The sequence below is a fragment of the Heteronotia binoei genome, chromosome 21 (genome assembly GCF_032191835.1).
Source record: "Heteronotia binoei isolate CCM8104 ecotype False Entrance Well chromosome 21, APGP_CSIRO_Hbin_v1, whole genome shotgun sequence".
Classification (NCBI taxonomy): domain Eukaryota; kingdom Metazoa; phylum Chordata; class Lepidosauria; order Squamata; family Gekkonidae; genus Heteronotia; species Heteronotia binoei.
In genome coordinates this window covers 14,290,493-14,315,123 of record NC_083243.1, presented here as the reverse complement: position 1 = coordinate 14,315,123, position 24,631 = coordinate 14,290,493, and the positions used below count along the sequence as shown (strand labels likewise).

The following is a 24,631-nucleotide window of genomic DNA, read 5'->3' as shown; positions in this document are numbered from 1 at the left end:
ATCTCCTTTACCTTCCTCCCCCACAACAGACACCCTGTGAGGTAGATGAAGATATTGGATTTATATCCCGCCCTCCACTCCGAAGAGTCTCTGAGCAGCCTACAATCTCCTTTCCCTTCCTCCCCCACAACAGACGCCCTGTGAGGTGGGTGGGGCTGAGAGGGCTCTCACAGAAGCTGCCCTTTCAAGGACAACCTCTGCCAGAGCTATGGCTGACCCAAGGCCATTCCAGCAGGTGCAAGTGGAGGAGTGGGGAATCAAACCCAGTTCTCCCAGATAAGAGTCCGCACACTTAACCACTACACCAAACTGGCTTTGATTCCCCACTCCTCCATTTGCAGATGCTGGAATGGCCTTGGGTCAGCCATAGCTCTGGCAGGAGCTGTCCTTGAAAGGGGCAGCTGCTGTGAAAGCCCTCTCAGCCCCACCCACCTCACAGGGTGTCTGTTGTGGGGGGAGAAGATATAGGAGCTGCTCTGAGGCTCTGATTCAGAGAGAAGAGCAGGGTATAAATCTGCAGTCGTCTTCTTCTTAAAGGGAAACCTGAACCAAAGGTCAGGCTCTATTTCTAAAAGTCTTTGCTTTTAAAGAACGTCTCTTTCCTGACTTGACCACTGCCGTGCCACCTCATCTCCTATCAATTCTTACTCTCTCAACTCCAATTCACATCCTGTCAGCCTGTCTCTTTCTCATCTTGGGCCCTTCTCTTTCGTTATCAAGCCTCAGGTCAAAACAAAGGCTGTGTATAATTCTGGGCCTGAGAAAAAACAGGCAGGCCTCAAGGAAAGCTCAACTCTGTAGCCACAGGAATTGTGTTCCTTAGAAAACTTTCATATTCTAGAACATTGATTGTGCTTCCATTTGTCAGAGAAAAAAGCAAAAGCTTCTGCATGCCACTGAAACCCTGCCCTCTGCAACCCTCTAGCTCCCTCTCAAACTCCGCCCGACAGATAAAGGCTAAAAAAACTTTGGCTCCATCACCTACCACCACGTGCTTCCCAGACCAGAACTCTGACAGCACAAACAAATTACTCCATGAGGAGGAAGATGGAGCAGTTTAGTTTCAGATTACAGAAAAATGTTGACAAAGGTGATCTCAAAATGTTAAAAGTTAGGAATGTAAGTTGAGCCTTGCTAGATCAGACTGGAGGTCCATCTAGTCCAGCATCTTGCCTCACTTTATCTACAACAACAGTTGTATGCAGCCATCATCACATTTGATGGCAGCAAATTCCACACTGCAATCAGTGTCTGTGTAAAAAAGAATTTCCTTTTATGTGATGATGGCTGCACGCATAGGTCTCTTTAAAAAGGGATGAGATGGTCATGGAGAACATGTATCAGCGGCTACTAGCTATGGTGACTGAGGGGAACCTCCACATTCAGAGATACTAACCCTCTGGATCCCAAAGCCAGGAGGCAACATCAGGGGAAGGCCTCGGCCTCTATGCCCTGTTGTTGGCCCTCAAGAGGAACTGGTGTGAGGCAGGATGCTGGACTAGGTGGACCAGTGGTCTGATCCAACAGGGTTCATCTTACATTCCTAACTAACATTTTGAGATCACCTTTGTCGACATTTCTCTGCAATCTGAAACTAAACTGTTGCATCTTCCTCCTTAAGGAGTAATTTGTTTGTGCTGTCAGAGTTCTGGTCTTCATCTACTACTTCACTGAATGTCCTAGAGTTCTAGTATTTGGGGGAGAAAGAAAATTCTGTTGGTAAACTCTTGATCCTGTGCATAATTTAAAAAACTTCTATCATGCCTGCCCTTAGTCATCTCTTTTCTAAACTAAAAAGTCCCAGACTCCTCATCTTTTTCTCATTGGAGAAATTCTCCAACTTCCTAATCATCTTGGTGACCCCTCCTCTGTACTTTTTTCGACCTCTGCCATCCCATCTTGAAACATCTTCATATAAATAGTTGCACCTAGCCTCCAAGCTTTCTGGGGTGGGACTAATCTCTCTGGTCTGAATCCAAATAACTTAGTGACTACTTCCATATACCATCAGGCATTTATTTTAGCTCAGCAGTCCCCTCTACCCTTTGGAGAGCCAGTTTGGTGTAGTGGTTAAGTGCGCGGACTCTTATCTGGGAGAACCGGGTTTGATTCCCCACTCCTCCACTTGCACCTGCTGGAATGGCCCTGGGTCAGCCAGAGCTCTCTTATTAGGGAGAACCGGGTCTGATTCCCCACTCCTCCACTTGCAGCTGCTGGAATGGCCTTGGGTCAGCCATAGCTTTCTTATCTGGGAGAACCAGGTTTGATTCCCCACTCCTCCACTTGCACCTGCTGGAATGGCCTTGGGTCAGCCATAGCTCTGACAGAGCTTGTCCTTGAAAGGGCAGCTGCTGTGAGAGCCCTCTCCAGCCCCACCCACCTCACAGGGAGATTGAGAGCCGCTCTGAGACTCTTCAGAGTGGAGGGCGGGATATAAATCCAATATCATCATCTTCTTCTTCTACCCATGTCCCACAGAAAACCTTCTCTTGGAAAATGAAAAACTTTCCATGAGACAGACATCCAGGGCAAAATCTGCCTACTTTATCCCAACACAGGATGAAGCCCGTTCAGTCTGAGACCTGCCCAATAATACTGAGTACAAAATGGCATCACAAACACTTAGAGGAAGATATTGGATTTATATCCCACCCTCCACTCTGAATTTCAGAGTCTCAGAGTGGCTCACAATCTCCTTTATCTTCCTTCCCAACAACAGACACCCTGTGAGGTGGGTGGGGATGAGAGGACTGTAACAGCCGCTGCCCTTTCAAGGACAACCCCTGCAAAAGCTGTGGCTGACCCAAGGCCATTCCAGCAGGTGCAAGTGGAGGAGTGGGGAATTAAACCCGATTCTCCCAGATAACAGTCCGTGCACTTAACCACTACACCATACTGCCTCTCTACACAGGAGTCAGTCTCTGTGTAAAAAAAAAATATTTCTGATGTGATGGCTGCATGCACAGGTCTCTTTTAAAAGGGATTAGATAGAGTCATGGAGGATAAGTATCAGTGGCTACTAGCTTTGGCGACTGAGGGGAACCTCCACATTCAGAGACTGATCACACTTACACAGGAAGAGAGGATCGCCTTCCTCTGTTGGATTTCTTCCCAATCACTGGTGTTCCAAAGTGCTCTGGGTTTGTTAGTGGCAGCTGATCAAGCGTCTAGGGGAGGAAAAGGGGAAAAGAGAGTTTGCTACTTTCCCAACGCTGGAAGAAAAAAAAAACTAACAACGATAGCAGTACTATTTTAAAGGGTCACCATCCCTACCTCACTTTCCGCAAAGTGCCTCTCTCCTTTCAAACACAACGACGTCCGTCTTAACGTCCTCTCGTCACCATCGTCGAAAACTAAGCAGAGGCAGATGATAAACGTTACACGCAAAAGGGAAGCATTAATATTCCTAGAGGCAGCCAAATGGCACGGTTGCGTGCTACCATGACTCATTCGCATTACGAACAGGATTCCTTTGAAGAAGAATTTGTTTATCCACCAAACTTTAATACTAAGTCCATCGCCTCCTTTCCTCATCGTATTTTTTCCTGCTTCTCGCAGAGGACTCTTACTTGGGTCAGATTATCTCTTGTGGTGGCACCATCTCCCAACGCCAGTTTTTTAAAAACCACAAGCAGCCAAAAGTTGGCATCGGTCCACATTAAAACACTGCTTAGACAGCAATAGCAGTAAATGCCACTTCATCAGGACTTGGCATATGACTGAAAAAGGATAACTCCGAGACCGGGACAAGGGAAGATAAAGGAATATTCTCTCCAGACACTATTGGGAGGGCTGAAACAACCAGATCTCTTTACAGGTGGGTCAGGTTCCAGCCTAAAAAGCATTAGGCAGATGAAAGGACCTCACAAATGTCAAGTATTTTTGCCTGAAAAGTAGCCACCTAGGCAACAAATGTCACTTCCTGAAAGTTCCCACCAGGAACCAAAATGGCAGAGTTCCTTTGGCCTTCCAGAATCTGCATGAAACTGCAATACAATACAGTGAGCATGAAAGACATAGAGACTCATTGGCTCTATCACTAGAGCCAGGTGGGCAGCTGCGTTGGTCTGAAGCAGAACAAAGTTGGAGTCAAGTATTATTATTTTTATTATTTTTTACTTTATAATTCTATCGCCCCCCCCCCCCCTCCACAAGTGGGACTCGGGGCAGCTAACAGTTCAAACATCTATGATACTGAGGATTTTCTCCGCAGCCGAGAACGAAACGTCTGGAAGAAAAAACTTTCTCCAGTAGAACACGGCACTTGAGCCCGAAAGATTCTACAAACCCTAATCTATGATACAATTTAAAACCAATAAAATACATAAAGTAGCACCTTTAAGACCAACGAAGCTTTATTCAGAATGTAAGCTTTTGTACGCATGCAAACCTTTCAGGCGAGGGAATGGGGTACAGTGAGCAGAACTTACATATAGCCGATGGGTAGTGGTTAAGTATCTAAAGTGATACGACGTTAGGACCAAACGGCAAGGTGCAATAGTTCCAGTTGGGCAGCCACGTCGGACTGAAGCAGCAGAACAAAGCAGGAGTCCATCAGCACCTCTAAGACTAACAAAGCTCCGCTCGGAATGTAAGCTTCCGTATATAGAGAGGGATGCATACAAGAGCTTACATTCCAAATAAAACTTCGTTGGTCTTAAAGGTGCTGCCGGACTCCTACTTGGCTCTGTCAATGACAGCATAAAACTATTAGCTACGCACCACACAACAGCACCAAACACCCCAAGAAATGCTGTTCCCGGGAGGGGGGGGGGAGACTCCTGGGGGGCGGGGGGAAATCAGAGGTCTTCCATGGAAGGGCAGAATTTGAAAGAAAGAAAAAATCAAAACCCACTCTTGTCTCCGGCAGACATTCTAGACAAGAGCCAAGCCAATATCTTCATTATAGTTTTCATTTCAGTTTATTGTAATTTCCCCCCCCCCCCCCCCTATTTATTTAAATTGCATTTCTGAAATCTCCCTGCTGGGAAAGAAAAGAGAGTAAGATGCACCTCAATGAACACCTTTGCGGCAGGAGAAAGGTATGTACTTCAGTGGATTCCTCCCCACACAGTGATCTCACTTCCACTGCATGACCCCATAAAATTGCTGTGATTTTGAAGTCTTTGGTTGTTCTGAACCAGGGAACTATGAAACTGACTTTAGTTACGTGTTAGTTTTAAGTGGCGTTGGTTCTGTAACAAGATGGCACCCACGTGAATACAGACACATGGAAGCTCATGAATAAGCACATATGGAAAGATTGTTCCTTCACCGTGTCACATTTGTTACCAAACAACACCACTATATTTTTATACAAGAACAGAAACCAGAGAGGAAAACCCACACATTTCCTCAACGGATTTGATTTGGGTTTGTTACTTAAGACGCATGAAAGCGCAAGACTGCACACACCAAGGGCAGCCAGTTACAGTGGACCTTTGGCACCGACACGTCCTTGTATTGCATGCTTTTAGACCCACATGGGCTCATCGATTCTTCAAGAGAAGCTACAAATAAATACGCTCACCCCACCTACCGCTATACCTGGTGCTGTGTCACAAGCAAATTCTCGGAACTAATTTTGAAACAAGGCTGCGCTGCGTATTCTAGACTTACAGGCACTTCTAAAAGATGTAGAATGCTCCAACAGAAAGTTTTCCATAAGCTAAGCAAGGTCTTGCATCCCTTATAACACCACAGACGGGATACTGCGCTTTGGGTAGTGGTGGGGGGGGTTTACTGTCAAGCCACAACTGACTCGTGGCGACCTCATGGAGCAGGGGTGGCCAAACTGCAGCTCAGGAGCCACAGGTGGCTCTTCCACACATATTGTGTGGCTCTCGAAGCCCCCACCGCCCTGTCTGTCGGCTTGAAGAAGGCATTTCTCTCTTCAAATCTCCTCTTAAGCCATGCCAGCCAGTGGCTTGGGGAATGCATTTATAGTTGCTTTCTTTCCACCTCTCCCTCCTTCTATTTGCCTTCTTCCCTTCTGCCTAGCGGCTCTCAAGCATCTGACATTCCTGCCCTGCAGCTCTCAAACATCTGGCATTTGTTCTATGTGGCTCTTCTGCTAAGCAAATTTGGCCACCCCTGCCATAGGGTTTTCAAGAAGAAGAAGATATTGGATTTATATCCCGCCCTCCACTCCGAAGAGTCTCAGAGCAGCTCACAATCTCCTTTCCCTTCCTCCCCCACAACAGACACCCTGTGAGGTAGATGAAGATACTGGATTTATATCCTGCCCTTCACTCCGAAGAGTCTCAGAGCAGCTCACAATCTCCTTTCCCTTCCTCCCCCACAACAGACACCCTGTGAGGTAGATGAAGATACTGGATTTATATCCCGCCCTTCACTCCGAAGAGTCTCAGAGCAGCTCACAATCTCCTTTCCCTTCCTCCCCCACAACAGACATCCTGTGAGGTAGATGAAGATACTGGATTTATATCCCGCCCTCCACTCCGAAGAGTTTCAGAGCAGCTCCTCCCCCACAACAGACACCCTGTGAGGTAGATGAAGATATTGGATTTATATCCCGCCCTCCACTCCGAAGAGTTGCAGAGCAGCTCACAATCTCCTTTACCTTCCCCCCCACAACAGACACTCTGTGAGGTAGATGAAGATATTGGATTTATATCCTGCCCTCCACTCCGAAGAGTCTCAGAGCAGCTCACAATCTCCTTTACCTTCCCCCCCACAACAGACACTCTGTGAGGTAGATGAAGATATTGGATTTATATCCTGCCCTCCACTCCGAAGAGTCTCAGAGCAGCTCACAATCTCCTTTACCTTCCCCCCCACAACAGACACCCTGTGAGGTAGATGAAGATATTGGATTTATATCCCGCCCTCCACTCCGAAGAGTCTCAGAGCGGCTCACAATCTCCTTTCCCTTCCTCCCCCACAACAGACACCCTGTAAGGTGGGTGGGGCTGGAGAGGGCTCTCACAGCAGCTGCCCTTTCAAGGACAACCTCTGCCAGAGCTACGGCTGACCCAAGGCCATTCCAGCAGGTGCAAGTGGAGGAGTGGGGAATCAAACCCGGTACTCCCAGATCAGAGTCTGCACACTTCACCACTACACCAAACTGGCTCTTAAAGAATTAAATTAAAGAATAATTCTGATGCGTACTGTAGGACCGACATCTTCATCATAGAAGCAGGCAGGGCTTCTCTGCTGTCCTCCTAAACAGCCCCCACCTGTGCTCAACTTTGGGAGCTCTCTCTCCCCAAAGGACTGTGACAGACACCTCCACAGACTGTGAAAAATCAGGCTGCTTACCTGTTGCTGCTGTTCCTCAAGAGGTCGTCTGTGCAGTCATGCACATGGGATCTCATACATGTGATGCACGGAGACCACAAAAAAGAACAGCAGTTTCTTTGCTCTGCCTTACTGGAGGTGGGTGTTGTCGTCAAGGATACAGAACATATAGAACAAAGTTTGAGTTTTGAGAATCAGGTCTGTAGCTGTGTTGGTCTGAAGCAACAGAACTGTTTGAGTCCAGTGGCGCCTTTAAGACCAACGAAGTTTAATTCTGGATATGAGCTTTTGTGCGCACTCACAGCCAGCTACACACCTGAAACTATTTGTCAAGGATATGCTCACTATTTAAAGAAGACTAATTTCATCCAGGGTTCGTATGCTCACAGGAATCGTCCACAGGACCGAGCTCAGCATTTTCAAAGTCATGGCATTTAACTCTACATCTGAATATGGTTCTAGTCCAATTACAACTTTACAAGACGGTTATTTGGACTGAAACAGATTCTCTTGTTTACTATAAAGTTCAGTTTTTAACTTACTTTTCCCCTGCCTCTCTGATGGCAAAAACTGAGACGCTTGTGATAAGGTGTCTATGATTTGGTGTACTTTTGGCAACTAAAAAAAATGATTGTCACCTGTAGACATCTAACGTATTTATACACTTAAATTTTTAAATATGCCAAGGACTACAACCGCACATGACAAAAATGCATCATTTAGAACTTATACTGTTGAAACTGCAAATTTATGTTAGAACAAAATATGCCAAATTTGTGGGAGAGGAGGGGCCAATGTCTTTACCCCATGCCATAAACATGTATGCAAGTTTTCCATCTCCCGTTGTAAACTCCATAAATATCTACTGGAATGGGGAAAGTATGAACCAAGGAATAAATAACATCCAAAGGAAGGAGGAAAAAAATAAAGGAATGCAGAGGTCAAATGCTTGATCTCCACCCAGTGAAAAGAATCATAGCATCACAGAGTTGGAAGGGATCTCCAGGGCTATCTAGTCCAACCCCCTGCACAATGCAGGAAACTCACAAATACCACCCCCCCCCCCCAAAATTCACAGGATCTACATTGCTGTCAGATGGCCATCCAGCCTCTGTTTCAAAACCTCCAAGAAAGGAGAGCCCACCACCTCCCGAGGAAGCCTGTTCCACTAAGGAACCGCTCTAAACTCACAAATACCTCCCCCTAAATTCACAGGATCCTCATTGCTGTCAGATGGCCCTCCAGCCTCTGTTGAAAAACCTCCAAGGAAAGAGAGCCCACCATCTCCCAAGGAAGCCTGTTCCACTGAGGAACCGCTCTAACGGTCAGGAAGTTCTTCCTAATGTTGAGCCGGAAACTCTTTTGATCTAATTCCAACCCATTGGTTCTGGTCCTACCTTCTGGGGCCACAGAAAACAATTCCACCCCATCCTCTATATGACAGCCCTTCAAGTATTTGAAGATGGTGATTATATCCCCTCTCAGCCACCTTCTCTCCAGTCTAAACATGCCCAGCTCCTTCCACCTTTCTTCATAGGACTTTGTCTCTAGACCCCTCCGAGGAAGGAGAGCCCACCACCTCCCAAGGAAGCCTGTTCCACTGAGGAATCACTGTAATGGTCAGGAAGTTCTTCCTAATGTTGAGCCGGAAACTCTTTTGATTTGATTTCAACTCATTGGTTCTGGTCCTACTTTCTGGGGCCACAGAAAACAGACGGTAGGACCAGAACCAACAGGTTGAAATCAAATCAAAAGAGTTTCTGGCTCAACATTAGGAAGAACTTTCTGATTGACTGGTGCATCTGCCCTCAAGACCCTGCCTTCCCCTTCCTGGGTGTCTCTGGACAGCTACCGCCTCAGAACCATGAAAGGAATAGCAGAAATCACTTCCTCTTTCTAAGATAGAGCAACCCAATTGGCTTAAAGGTTAAACTAGGATGGAAAATCTTTCTGCTCAGCAGCCACGTGGGATCTGCTTGCCTGGGGGGCAGAGGAAATGCATCAGAGGAACTTAAACCTGTGCGATCTCTTCCGTTTAATTAAAGTCCCAGTTGCTACAAGAGGACGGGTAGATCTGAAAGCTCTGAGTCACTGAAGTTCAAGCTGGTGAGCAGCCGAGTCAAATCAGAAACAAGCAACAGATTAGTTAGAATGAAAGATAAGTCAAATGGTGTGTTAAATCTGCTTTCATGCCACTCTGTGAGGACAGCAGCCTACTTCTGGCTCTCAAGGCCGCTTTGTACACAGAAATGTTAATCTTAACCAGCTGTGACCTGCTAGCCTGATTCCTTCCCACATTTTTAAACGAGCAGGGGATTGAGGAATGTCCTGTCTCCTAATTTTGTGAACTGGGAGCTCCCAGCTCACTAAGTTTGTAGTGACTCTGTGAAGCACCGCATCCCAAAACAGCAGTTTGAGTCAATTTGCTACTATAAGCGAGCAGGTTTAGGTTCATGCCAAATTAATGTCAGAATTTAAAAGATGTAAGAATATGCTTTTCTAATGTTTGTGTGTAAAGTTCCATCAAGTAGTAGTAGTAGTAGCAGAAGATGATATTGGATTTATACCCCACCCGTCACTCTGAATCGCAGAGTCTCAAAGTGGTTTACAATCCCCTTTACCTTCCTCTCACACAACAGATACCCTGCGAGGTAGGTGGGGTTGAGAGAGCTCTCACAGAAGCTGCCCTTCTGAGCGAGAGCCTTTCCAGCAGCTGCAAGTGGAGGAGCAGGGAATCAAACCTGGTTCTCCCAGATTAAGTTCTCTATGCACTTAACCACTACACCAAACCAGCTAGTTAGTAGCGTCCTTATGGTGACCACACAGGGTTTTCAAGGCAAGAGCACAACAGAGGTGGTTTGCCATTGCCCGCCTCTGCATGGCAACCCTGGGCTTCCATGGTGGTCTCCTGTCTAAGTACTAACCAAAGCCAACACTGCTTAGGTTCGGAGAACTGATGAGATCGGGCTATCCTAGTCAGGGTCTAACCTAGGACTTGACAAATCCGAAATGCCAGATTGCTTTGGTGCCTAGGAATTTCACAGCGGCCCCTATTACTTTCAGCAATGACTTTATCGTAGTGTCTTTCAGAGATCCCTGAAAGTACAAAGCTTACTTATTATCTCACATGAGAAGGTTTTGTTGTATGACACACAAAAATGCACGTTCATGAAATTTTTAATCAGTGCTTATTTATGTTCACATTTCTTCATAGTGGATTTGTTTTGCAGCCGGTCGCTTTCTATATTGCCTCTATCATTCCATTAAGTACAAGTTTTTTATTACAATAATGAAACTACGAGACATTGGGGGGAAGTAGGATTAGATTAGAGATGCATTGCTTTTCGTTGTGGCGATGACACACCATTTATGTACACACTACGACACCTTTGTCGTAGCCTTAGTAAAATTGTGAGGTACTATGGAAAGGTTAGTATTAGGTTTTGAGTTAACAATAACTAGAAGATGCGGTCATTAAAACACAAAGCTCTGAATGCTGAAACGTGAGTCTGGCTCGTAAATTTTTGATCTGCTTCCTAGAGCCAAAGAAGATCTGTCAAGGCCTGTTTTAACCATTTTGTAGATGATACGGAAGCTCAAGTCACTGGGGCAAAAAGACAAATGCAAGAAAGATATTGACAACAACTCCATCTCAAGTAGAGTTCTGCCTAAATCCATTGAAGCCTAGAAGAACCATAGGCTTAGAAGAACCATAACTGTGTTTAGGACTGTACTGTTATCAACATCAAACCTTAATTTAATGCGAATGCTAAAGGCACAACACATCCATAGCAAGGAAACCACATGACCTTGTACCGCATATGAATTTCCAAAACAACTGACTTTTATAACTGTTAATATAGAATGTAATTTTTAAGTTGGATCTTTGTATGGAGGGGATAACACTGCCATTTTCAAAGTCAACTTGATGCAGAAAATTTGCTAAGTACTACAAGGGCTTTGAACAGTACACAGTCTTTCTCCTGTCGTCATGTTTCTCCTTTAACATTATTCATGCCTACACGTTAGTAATAGTAAGGAGTGATGGCTAACTGGATATCTGAACTAGCCCTGAGGGTCCACTCACGGATATGGCAGTTAGAGATCCAAAGTTTTGCTTCTATTCTTGCTTATGCGATGCAGCACATGCATACTTTCCCATATGATACAAGTGCCTGTTCAAGAATCCCACCCACCTATTTATGAATGGATCCAGAAGCAGGAGAACAGATAGAGCTTCTGCAAGCAGATCCTCCCTTCCTTCCTCTTGGCACAGCAGCCTGCACACACTGCCAAGAATACGCTGAAGCGCCCTGACTTGGATAGCCCAGGCAAGGCTGACCTCATCAAATCCCGGAAGGGTCAACTCTGCTAGTACTTGGATTAGGAGACCTCTTTGGAATACCAGCAGTCAGGAGGACACGGGCAGGCTTTATTCAGTCACCTCCCTAAATATCCTCCAGGATCCCAGTAGGGGTCGGTCACCAGACGTCACCATGACCTTCCAGGTGCACACAAACTCGCACATAAATTTTGAGAAATAAAAAGGAAATGCACTGATGTGAGGAGCGGGAACTGGACAAAGTCACTTCTTCCAATGGTTCTTGAGTTTGAACAAGAGCTTAAGAACACAAGAAGAGCCATTATGGATCAGACCAAGGTTCTATCTGATCCTCTATCCTGTATCCAACACCAGTCAGGTGGATGTCACAGGCAGGCCAGCAAGCAGAGTACGCTGACTGCTCACGAGCAATGTACCCTCTAAGCTGCAGAGTCTTGTGAGCAAAAATTCCACTTTGTGAGCTACTGGCATTAGAGTTGTGAGCTACTGTTTGGTGTAGTGGTTAAGTGTGCGGACTCTTATCTGGGAGAACCGGGTTTGATTCCCCACTCCTCCACTTTCACCTGCTAGCATGGCCTTGGGTCAGCCATAGCTCTGGCAGAGGTTGTCCTTGAAAGGGCAGCTGCTGTGAGAGCCCTCTCAGCCCCACCCACCTCACAGGGTGTCTGTTGTGGGGGAGGAAGGTAAAGGAGATTGTGAGCCGCTCTGAGACTCTTCGGAGTGGAGGGCGGGATATAAATCCAATTTCTTCTTCTTCTTCTACTGGCGTTAGAGTTGTGAGCTACTCCATAAATGAGTGTGCTCTGAGGCCATTTTTCCTGAGCTAAGACAAAAATGTGTGAGCTGGAGGCTAAAAATCCGCGAGCTAGCTCACGCTAGCTCAGCTTAGAGGGAACACTGCTACACGCATCTGTCAACAGGAAGTATTCCACCTCTGAACCTGGCTCTCTCATCCATCTCACTGCCGGATCTGTCCGACCCCTTTTTAAATCCTTGTAAACTTGCGGCTATCGCTGCATTTGAGGGCACAGGAGTCCCACAAGTCATCTGCTTGTGTGAAGCAGTACTTCCTTTTATCCATCTTCAGCCCACTACCAGCCACTTTGGGTGGGTGTGTTTTTAGGGTAAGTTAAAATCTTACAGGATAGGGAAAGGAGTTTCTCTGTCCACTCTCCTCATACCCAGAGGCAATGCTTTATTCCAGTTCTCTCTTTGTGCTGGGGTAAGTTTTGTTCGTGGGGTTTCCCTTTGTCCCCAGCACAGGGTCGTGAAGGTGCATAGGAGGGAAGGCTGAAAACCTAGTACACAGCCTTTCTCCCGTCATCATGTTTCTCCTTTAATAGTATTCATGCCTACACATTAGTAATAGTAAGGAGCGATGGCTAACTGGATAGCTGAACTAGCCCTGAGGGTCCACTCACAGACATGGCAGTTAGAGAAGTTTTGTGGCCACTGGGGGAAACAACACATTTTTTTTTAAATGGGAATTTTGGGGGAGAGAACTGAAACACAGGCAATACTTTTTTTCCTGTCAAAACTATTCTTTTTTAAGAACATAAGAGAAGCCATGTTGGATCAGGCCAATGGCCCATCAAGTCCAACACTCTGTGTCACATAAGAACATAAGAGAAGCCATGTTGGATCAGGCCAATGGCCCATCCAGTCCAACACTCTGTGTCACATAAGAACATAAGAGAAGCCATGTTGGATCAGGCCAATGGCCCATCCAGTCCAACACTCTGTGTCACACATAAGAACATAAGAGAAGCCATGTTGGATCAGGCCAATGGCCCATCCAGTCCAACACTCTGTGTCACATAAGAACATAAGAGAAGCCATGTTGGATCAGGCCAATGGCCCATCCAGTCCAACACTCTGTGTCACACAGTGGCAAAAAATTTTATATACACACATACACTGTGGCTAATAGCCACTGATGGACCTGTGCTCCATATTTTTATCTAAACCCTTCTTGAAGGTGGCTATACTTGTGGCCGCCACCACCTCCTGTGGCAGTGAATTCCACATGTTAATCACCCTTTGGGTCACCCTTTTTTACTCATTAGACAAAAAAAAGGGAATGCTTTATAACTTACTTAGCATATAAAATTGTGCTATTTGTTGTTTATGGAGTTTTAAAGTATAAATGTTGTTTGACTTCTTACAAGAAAAATCACGAACATACTCGGTACTTAAGAGAGTTACAAACTGCTGCACCCTATACCTGCGTATCTTACTTCTTTTACTATCTGGGAGGCAGGAAAAAAAATAACTGGAGGTAGGGAATAAAATCTGTACCATATTATTTGGACAGAAACACCCTCAGTCTTACTCTGTCTGTCTGCCCTACTTTATTCTGTCATCCACCTGGAGTCTGAGTGAGAAAGGCAGATTATAAACTAAATAAATTTAAAAAACAGGCAGGACTGCCGGTGTATTTGGAGAGATAAACCTCAGCATTGAAAGCAATTAATTCTTTAATACTCCATTATCACTGAACTCCGTCATAGCCTGTGTTCCCTCTAAGCTGAGTTAGCGTGAGCTAGCTCACAGATTTTTAGCCTCCAGCTCACACATTTTTGCCTTAGCTCAGGAAGGATGACCCCAGAGCACACTAATTTATGCAGGAGCTCGCAGCTTTCATGCCAGTAGCTCACAAAGCAGAATTTTTGCTCACAAGACCCTGCAGCTTAGAGAAAACATTGGTCACAGCATGTCTTCGTTGCCAACATTTTTAAAAAGTAAGCAAAAATATTCTTGAAAATGCTATATATGTCTGGAGTATGCATAAGAATTATGACAAGGTGCCGTGGATATCCTACTATAAATTCTGAGAAAAATGTTCACGCTGCGCATTTAGAGTAAGACCTTATTTTTCATTTCACTCATTCAAAAAGGGGGGAAAACATTATTCCCCAGTTTTCCCGCTGGAAAAATGGGAAAGATCCTCAGATCTTTTCACACTGTTTATTCTGAGCAAGAAAAACCTTGACTTCAACAGAATTTCACCATTTCTTGAAGGAAAAATATTTCATACGTGTTTTTGCAGCACGGCTTCAAATTTCTGATCAGCAAAACTGGGGGGAAAAGACCCCCAAAGAAAAAAAAAATTCCTAAATTTTTCTGGGCCTTCACATCTCTAGCAGGTGTCAATGATCTGTTCAAACAAATGCTTTTCTCTCATGTAATTCTGGCTCCAATCTTAAAGTACTTAATTACTTCCATACAACTCCCCCCACCACCATTAACTCCTGTGAGCATCCACAGGGTATAGATCCATCAAAATTACTCAGTATTATTCTCCCTATTCCCACTGGCAGTTTATACACAATTTATAGAGGAAAATAATGTCTTCCAGTAAGTATCAAGTCAACATTAAAACAAAAAGACAAAAACAATGAATTGGCCTGGGAAATACCAGAGTATTAACTTGGTAAAAAATTAGTATTTTGTGACAATAGTATATTTTGTCAGACTACATTTTCTATTTCAGGAGCAAGCACTATCTTATTAGTACTGTAATGAAAGCGCAGACACAAGCATCTCGCTTCTCATTTCTTTAAAGCAACACTTCCATTCTATCACCTCCCACTCTTTCCCCTCTATTAAATATTCCTTGCTGTTTTAAAACTCTCTAATCCACTTCTCCCATAGCCCACTTCAAATCGAAGCATGACCTTTTCAATGCACTTCTTTAAGGGTACATTGCCCAAGAGTCATACAATTCAGAATCCTGTACTGACAGAACATGCTGTCGTGGTTTTGGTTCCTTATAATCGATACCGCCACAGTCCAGCAGAACTGGGCAATACCTTCCTAGTAAGAAATGCCCCACACTCAAGGCTGCCTGTAAGGCTTTGAACTTATATTATACTTTGGAGTTCCCAAATGCTAGCTGCCTATAAAGATATAAAGGTGAGGTGGGTGGGGCTGGAGAGGGCTCTCACAGCAGTTGCCCTTTCAAGGACAACCTCTGCCAGAGCTATGGCTGACCCAAGGCCATGCTAGCAGGTGCAAGTGGAGGAGTGGGGAATCAAACCCGGTTCTCCCAGATAAGAGTCCACACACTTAACCATTACATCAAACTGGCTCAATGCAAGTTATACACAGAATCTGTTTTGTCATCTATAGCACATCACTTACAGATATTTGAAGTACATTCATGTGTCCTTTGCACTTCTTTTCCTCGTTTCATGTGAAAGGGTTGGCAAAGGAAAGTGAGTACAATGAATGGCATTAGCCACAAAAGGTTTAATTAGCTTCTTAATCTCCGGGCGCTTGCTATGATCAAACCTGTCTAGATAACAAAGCGGTTTAGCTCTACATGGCTCTTACATCTGTCCTAAAGTTTTAAGAGCCCTACTGTGGCCAAAATACAACTTGCCTTCATTAAGGCCTGTTGGACAATTCTGATCACTCCATTCCCAAAGCCACTGCAAGCAATTTTGACCTCACTGATTGCAGCTTCCACAGCAGTGTGCTTGAGGAATGTAGCCAAAACAGCTCAATCCTAGTTGTATTTACAAGGAAACCAGTCCCATTGACTTGAACAGGACTCTCCTCAAGACATAGGTCGCAATCTTGCACTGTTATAGGAGACTCTGGCTTTCTGTTCTGTGTTAGGCAGCAAGCCAGATGCCTTTGGGAGTTCAAAAGAAAGGCACAGAATGCTTCCCAATACCCGATACTCAGAGAGGCGCACTGCCTCTCTAGATGGTGCTCATACTGAGCTGTCATGGCTAATACCCGTTCACAGGTTTATCATCTGTGAACCTGGTAACTTCTCGAGAGCCAGCCAGCATGATATAGCGGTTAAGAGCATCAAGACCAGGATCTTGGAGACCTAGGTTTGAATCCCCACTCGGCCACAAAAGCTTGCTGGGTGACCTTGTGTGGGTTACGCACTCTCAGCGCGTACTACGTCAAAGGGATGTTGGATGAGGATAAAATTGAAAAAAGAACACCTTAAGCTGCTTTTGAGTCCCCACAGATGCAACAGGCGAGATATAAATGAAGTAAATATATTTATTTCTCTTTATCCAAACAACATAACTAAACTTTGCTGCCACAAGTACCCAGAGATTAAGAAGACAATCAAACCTGTCGTGGCTAAAGTAAAACAAGAGCTCAGGCACGCTTGGCGGGTGCTCACTGCTCCTCTGTGTAAGCCAGCGATCACTAATCCATCTCGTGGAAGCAAAAATACCAAGGGCCATCAGCATCTCTTGCAGTTGGAAAGCAGAGGAAGGAGAAAGGAGGCTGCTCATAAACTAGAAATCTTTCAAAATCCTATGGACCTTGCCATGCTCATCTTCAAGCCCAAAGCCAACACCTGTTATGATCAATTTGCCAAAGCTGGAAGAAACTGAATACTGCTCCCCCCCAAGTCCCCATGCCACAAACAAGTGTACATAGACTAACTGCATGTTCTTTGTCAAATGGATTCTGTTGCATTTATTGCTCTCTCAGCTACAAGAAAACCACACCGATGCTGTCAGTATGAACCAATAACTCGTCCCAATTAATTATTCCACTGATACACAGAGCTCAAATTCCGCTCCCAAGTACAATGAACCTGGGTGGCGCAGCGGTTAAAATTCAGACTACAGCAGAGAGACCCCGATTTTCAAGCCCACTAGGCGACCCCGGGCCAGTCACTTTCAACCTAGCCTACCTCACAGGCCTGTTGTGATAATAAAGCAGAGAAAGGGAATACCACGTACAGTACCTCGGGGGCAGGAAGTATACTAAAGATAAGAAAAGGCACACAAACAGATTAGGACTCGGGGCCTATGTGTATATTCAGAAACCAGCTGCAAAACAATGGCAATGCAAGAGGAAGAGAAGCAGTCCACCTGGGAAGTTCTGTGGCAAGAACTCCGTAACGCCCTGCCAACATCTGCCAAATGCACACGCTGCAGCAAAATTCCCAGAGGCCTGTGAGAATTCAGTGTCTTTCACTGCCTGTCAAATGCCTGAGAACATACCCTGCAAGCAAGGAGAAGCTGGACAAAGTACAGAACATTTCTTGGAGCACTGCAGAGGTCAAAAGAGCCACACAGTTCATATTTAGGCACCCCATCGCTGCTTAACCACCTGCTCAAAGTTCAGTAGAACAAATTTCTGGGTATTAACCAGTTTTGATTGCTGCTTCTTAATAGAACACTGCAGGCTAAGGGAATCGAATTAATCTTGTCCTTGAGACTTGAAGGAAACAATCCCAGAACCGTTTAAAAAGAAAAATTGTTCCCCAGATTACTATTTACTCAAGTATTAAGTCTGCAAAGGGAACATCTCGAATGAGGCAACTTGCATAAAGCAGCATTGTTCCGGTGGGGGGAAGACTGTTCCAAATTTTGTGCAATTATCTTTCAGTAACATGGGATGCATTCTAAGCTCACAAATCCTCTTCGTAAAAGGAAGAAAAGCGCTTTAATTCAAAATCCAATTGATAACCTTAATGCTTCATTTTGTATGCTAAGTTTATTCTTCACTATAAAGTGAATCAGAGTCTCTAGTTCAGGGGGGAGGGGACCCCCAGATCATATGAGTATAAATACTGAGAGTGAGTGGGGTGCAGTGGTTAGTATCAGACTAGGATCTGGGAGACCTGTGTTTGAATCCCCCTGCCCTGCCATGAAAGTTTAGGCCCTAAACTTTAGGTGTCCAACATGCAGTTTGGCCCCTGAGCAACTGGTTGTCATCTGCTTTCTTCTCCGTAACAGCTTGCTTTGCAAGGCTTGCTCAATAGCACAGGAGCTATAGAGCAAAACCTCTATTTTCTCCACTGGCTGAGGCTCCTCCCTTGGAGAGGAAGGGGGGGAGGCAGAGCTTGCTTTGCCAGGCTCTCTCAATCGCACAGCAGTTACTGAGCCAAGCCTCTCTTCCTTCTATTGACTAAGGCTCCTCCGCACCCAGTTCCCTGGGGAAGGAAAGAGCCAAAACTTCCTTTGCCTGCTTCCCTGGATCCCATGGGATACATACAAAGAAAATATCCCAGGTTCAATCCCCGGCATCTCCAAAAAAGGGTCCAGGCAAATAGGTGTGAAAAACCTCAGCTTGAGACCCTGGAGAGCTGCTGCCAGTCTGAGAAGACAATACTGACTTTGATGGACCCAGGGTCTGATTCAGTATAAGGCAGCTTCATATGTCCATATGTCATATGTCCATATTTGTGTTTGTCTGTGTTCTTTATAAAATGAATATCTCTGCTACGTAATCTTAAAATAGGTACATGCATGGCCCAGCCCGGCCCAACATGGCTCAGCCCAACTCAACATGGGCTGGCCCTACAAGGTCTCATTTATGTCAGATCCGGCCCTCATAACAAATGAGTTTGACACTCCTGGTTTAGGGGATGACCTGGGGGGGCAGCTACACACTATCAGTGTAATCTACCACACAGGATTACTGTGAGGATAAAATGGAGACTGATGTAAGCCACTTTGAGTACTACCTGGGAAGGGAAAAAGGTAGAATATTGAATTATTTTTTAATAATAATAATAATAATAATAAAAAACAGCAGTTCTCCAGCGTCTTGGTGAGAGTCTTTCTAAATCCTGAAATCTCTTCACTGCAGATTCTGCTGTGTGTAAAACATGTCATTTGCCACTGCACTTGCCCCATGTCCTAATACAAAAAGGCTTCTGAAGGTCGGGGACAAAGGGTGGCAATTGGGGGAGAGCCGTCTCAGAGGCACCCACTTAATTGTGGGGTGCCTCAGGGGGCGGTCCTCTCTCCAATGCTATTTAACATCTTTATGCGCCCCCTTGCCCAGGTCGCCCAGGGACATGGGCTGGGTTGCCATCAGTATGCTGACGACACCCAGCTCTACCTATTGATGGGAGGCCGGGCCGCTGATGCCCCTATAGATCTGGACCAGGCACTGCAAGCCGTTGCTAATTGGATCAAGCTGAGCGGGCTGAAATTGAATCCAGCGAAGACAGAGGTCCTTTGCCTAGGTCGCAGTGCCCCGGAAGGAGGAATTCCCCTCTCAGCTTTTGACGGGATGCCATTGGCACCAGTGCGTGAAGTCAGGAGCTTGGGAGTGCTATTGGAGTCCTCCTTGACAATGGAGGCCCAGATAGCGGCCACTGCCAAATCCGCCTTTTTTCATCTTAGACGGGCAAGGCAGTTGGCCCCCTTCTTGGAGCGAGGTGACCTGGCAACAGCGATCCATGCAACGGTCACCTCGAGATTAGACTACTGTAATGCCCTCTACATGGGGCTGCCCTTGTACCGAATGCGGAAACTACAGCTGGTGCAGAACGCAGCAGCCAGGCTGCTAGTGGGACTACCCCGGTGGGAACACGTGTGGCCTAGGCTGCGGGAACTGCACTGGCTGCCAATTGTGTACCGGGTTCGTTACAAGGTGCTGGTTATCACCTATAAAGCCCTATATGGCCAAGCACCTGCCTACCTCAGGGACCGCCTCTCTCCATATGTTCCCCAGAGGGCATTGCGTTCCAGCTCACAAAATCTTTTGGATATCCCTGGGCCTAAGGAGGCCAAACTCAAAACAACTAGGGAGCTGGCCTTCTCCATAAAAGTGCCCCAATGGTGGAATCAGCTACCGGAGGAGGTGCGGGCCCCGCGGGACCTCAACCAGTTCCGCAGGGCCTGCAAAACCGTCCTCTTCCAAGAAGCCTTCAAGACGTGACCAGACTGAATATTACGCTGCCTGTATAAATAGTTTTTAACCTTTTAACATTAATTTATATTTGTATCTGTATTTGTATTTATATTGTGTATTGATTTTACCTGTATTGTCATATCATGATACTATATCATGACAGATTGTAAGCCGCCCTGAGCCTGCCCCGGCGGGGAGGGCGGGGTATAAATAAAACCTATTATTATTATTATTATTAAGTGATGAATCTATCATACAAGTGATGTTGAAGACAGCCAGGAGAAATGCTACTTATCATAATTATGTAAACAGTTTTGTTTGGACAATATCCTAATCTAGACATAAATCAAGCATGGCTCACGATTGGGGAGGGATGGTGGCTCAGTGGTAAAGCATCTGCTTGGTAAGCAGAAGGTCCCAGGTTCAATCTCCGGCATCTCCAACTAAAAAGGGTCCAGGCAAGTAGGTGTGAAAAACCTCAGCCTGACACCCTAGAGAGCTGCTGCCAGTCTGAGTAGACAATACTGACGTTGATGGACCAAGGGTCTGATTCAGTATAAGGAGGCTTCATATGTTCACACAGAAGCATCAGTTTTTTCTTCTTCCCATGAGGGCTCTCGAAGCACTCATATAAGTTTCTAGACAGCAAACATGTTTACCATCAGGGTGGAGGGGGGGGGGGGGGGAAAGAGAATCAACCGCCACAAATTCCTTAACACCAAATTCTCAGAGGAGATTCTTTCTTGCAAGAAAAGACCAGGCAACAGATCAACCAGTCTCCTATCCCTCAACACCAAAACAACTCCACCCCTCTTCCTCTATTCAACAGGAAACGACAATAATTGAAAAGCAAAAACATTAAATGTGACTTTTATGGAACTATAAAATCACAGAGTTGGAAAGGGCCATACGGGCCACCTAGTCCAACCTCCTGCTCAATGCAGGATCAGCCTAGAGCATCCCTGACTAGAAGTTATGTGAATCTTAAGAAAGTCGAGCTGGACTCTAGCCAAGAAATTTAAACTAATCACATCTAGAGGCACCTAAGTGTCCTCATTCAGTACTACTGGAGTTGTGCTGAGATCTCAAATAAGGACACACAAAAGTAACCTATCCCTGCAGTGCAATTCGCCTACAGTGCAGGGAGCAGGTGCCAGTTCCAAACTACTGAATGCTCCATCGAGGAAAATACCCCCTGCACATAAATGTGTCTCTCACTTTTCCTCCAAAGAGCTGAAAGCAAATTCCTACCCCGTTTTATCCTCACAACAATCCTGTGGGGTAGATTAGGGATAGTATGAGCAACTAGCCCAAAGGACATCTACTGAGGTTCATGGCACTTTAGGATTTGAACACAGGTCTTTGAGTCATAGTTCAACACTCTTAACAGCTAAGTCACGCTGATTCTTCTATTGAAATTTAAATCACAGAAGTGGGGAGAAGGACTAGACTAGAAGCTTTTCCTCCTGTATACCCTAATAAGAGTTTTTTTTTTAAAGACAAGAGATCATTCAAAGGACTCAGCCCTAGCAACAAGATACCACACCGCAGGGCTTTTTTTGCAGAAAAAGCCCAGCAGGAACTCATTTGCATATTAGGCCACACCCCATGACATCACCATGGTTTCACATAGGGCTTTTTTGTAGAAAAAAAGCCCAGCAGGAACGTTTGCATACTAAGCCACACCCCCTGACGCCAAGGCAGCCAGAACTGCGTTCCTGCTCAAAAAAAAAAGCCCTGCTATACAGAGCACCTGACCATGAAGCATGCACTGCATCAACAAGCCATCAAAAGCAAGGACTTCTGAAGAACTACTGCTTGATGATCAAGATCAATTAAACCTTCAGACAAACTGCCTCACTTTTTTCTGTCCTGATGGACAATACAGAGACTAAAATTTTGGCCTATCATACACACTTTATGGACTTCAGCTTCAAATTGGGGGGAAAGCCTACAGGTAGATGAAGTATAGCTCTCTTCCTGACTTGTTCTGATATATCTATAGCAAACCGGCCTCTGCCTTAAGGTGACATAAACGACAAGTCTGGAGCTGGTTACAAGTCGCCCTTCCTAATTCCAAACCACTGGGAGAAGTCTTGTGCTTTTATTTACACCAATGCTGCATTTTAATGGAAAATAAGGCCAAAGGTTATAAGAAAGGCTGCAGGGCGCCTGTGCCAGGGAAGAACTAAACTGCACCTTGGTGTTAATGCCACAGAAGAAACGTAACTGCCGTCTTTAAGGCAATGAATGTATGTTGGCGATGACACTCTAAGTGAATCAAGACAACCACTCACCTACAGTATACCAGCTGGCATCTGTCAGTTTGTTGATAATGGCTTCTTGAAAGGATCCATCAGGCATCTTGGTTTCAACAATTGCACCAACCTGTAAGGGCGAATGTCATACTTTACATATCCATGTTAGTTAATACTTTTATTTTAAAAACCTAGCTGTTACCCAGCAGTTTCTGAAGTTCTGGCACCTGATCTCAGAGGATTTTTTTTTTCTGCATTAAAACACAAGTCAAGCTCTTCCACTCTCAGAGCAATGGGTGTTTCTGTGCAACAGGAGGGGCAATGAGCTAATGCCGTCTTAGAAAGTCTTGGCTTTCCCTTACCCCATGGAGTCAGAATCCAGAGAACAAAATTTGCTTTTTGATCAGCGGTGATTCTCTGATTTTCTTGTGGTAATCAGATTTAGCACAGGCTGCACGGGGGGGAATTCTGGTGCATTCTTATAGTGCCTTGGGATGACGTTGACTATTCACACGCTGGTGATATACTTGTGAATGATGCACAGGGCTTTCCTGTTTGGCATAGAACAATGGCTGCAACCAACATGGCAACTTAGAAGACGACTGCAGATTTATACCCCGCCCTTCTCTCTGAATCAGGGACTCAAAGCGGCTTGCATTCTCCTATATCTTCTCCCTGCACAACAGACACCCTGTGAGGTGGGTGAAGCTGAGAGGGGGTCTCACTTTGCCCTTTGAAGGACAACTTCTGTAACAGCTATGGCTAACCCAAGGCCATTCCAGCAGGTGCAAGTGGAGGAGTGGGGAATCAAACCTGGTTCTCCCAGATAATAGTCCGCACACTTAACCACTACACCAAACTTTTCAAAACACATTCAGCCCCTCTCATGAAGGTCACACAAAACATAACCTGGAGAAAAGGCAAAATGCTACCAGTAAACCCACTGAAAGAAACAAAGCTAATGCCCCAACTGCCACACAATCCCCAGTGATGTTAACTGTAAGCACAATGGCTTTCACTGGATCAGAATCCACATGTGTTTTTACTGGTAACTGAATAGTATGTATATGGTTTCACAAAATCATACTATAGAATTACTTTATAGAGAATTGAATTGGGAGACTTTGTATCAAATATTGGAAGTCTTTTTCTTTAAAAAAAACCCTGTTACATAAAGGTACAGCTGTCACAGAAATTAATTCTGCTTTCTATTACATTTTTTTTAAATAGATCATTCATATCCTCACTTTTTGCCTACCTTACTTAGAGACTCACTCTCTCCTGCAATAACATTTCAGTAGGAAAAAGATCACATTTACCTCAATTTCAAGACAGAAATGAAAACAAAAGGTAATTTGGTCATTATTTAGCAGGATTTGGATCAGGTCATCAGATGAAAAAATAGAAGTTCCTGAAGTTACTAATTTATTCATAGAAAGCATGCATCATACATACCCTTAAAGGTCCTTTCACTTGGTCATCTTGCACTAACTGCATTGAATTATCTTGTTTTAAAACCACCTACAGAGAGAAATGTCAAACAAGACCATTTTACTTGCACCCTGATCAAAATGGCATGTAATTTTATAACATGTGGGGAAGAAAGAGCAAAAAAAAAAAAAAACCCAAGGTGAGGAGAGACCTCTGTGAGAAACCAAAGGTGGGGAGAGAAACTCTGTATTGAGTATTGGAGGCCACACGAAAGAAAAAGCCGTGTACTCTGGATTGTGTGCAAACCAAATATAAATACACACAGTGCAAAAAGTACAGTGTGATGTGAAAACAGTCCCCATATACAACGTAAAATACAGTAAAGTATGAACATTCAAATATTTTTAAAAAATATTTCCAATGCATTCATACAGTGGTTTATAACAAAAGGAGAAGGCTAGCAATTAACAGTCTACTGGCTACTTAAAACACCATTTCAATATATTCCTCATAATTTTTTCTGTTACAGTTCTGTTGCAGAATAACCTTGAACAGTTATAGTAAATTGTTTTTCATCAGCTGATCATAGAGGATTAAAAATTTATTTAAATCACATCTCTTAATTTCTCATGTGCAATTCTGAAAATCTTGCATGTACAGGTTTAATACCAAAGAAGCCACACAATCCAGTATGTAGCTTTTTCTT

At 44.8% G+C, this 24,631-nt stretch overlaps 1 protein-coding gene across 1 annotated transcript in view; it reads right to left on the bottom strand.

The window, feature by feature from the left end:
* The window catches only part of ARID4A (AT-rich interaction domain 4A), a 120,660-nt gene that overhangs the window by 90,824 nt on the left and 5,205 nt on the right, over positions 1-24,631 (bottom strand). The window contains exons 4-7 of the mRNA XM_060263165.1: positions 23,950-24,015; positions 22,534-22,624; positions 3,274-3,353; positions 3,073-3,167 (exon numbers count right to left, since the gene is read on the bottom strand). Of these exons, the coding sequence (XP_060119148.1) occupies positions 3,073-3,167; positions 3,274-3,353; positions 22,534-22,624; positions 23,950-24,015 (332 nt within the window). The remainder of the gene's footprint in view (positions 1-3,072; positions 3,168-3,273; positions 3,354-22,533; positions 22,625-23,949; positions 24,016-24,631) is intronic.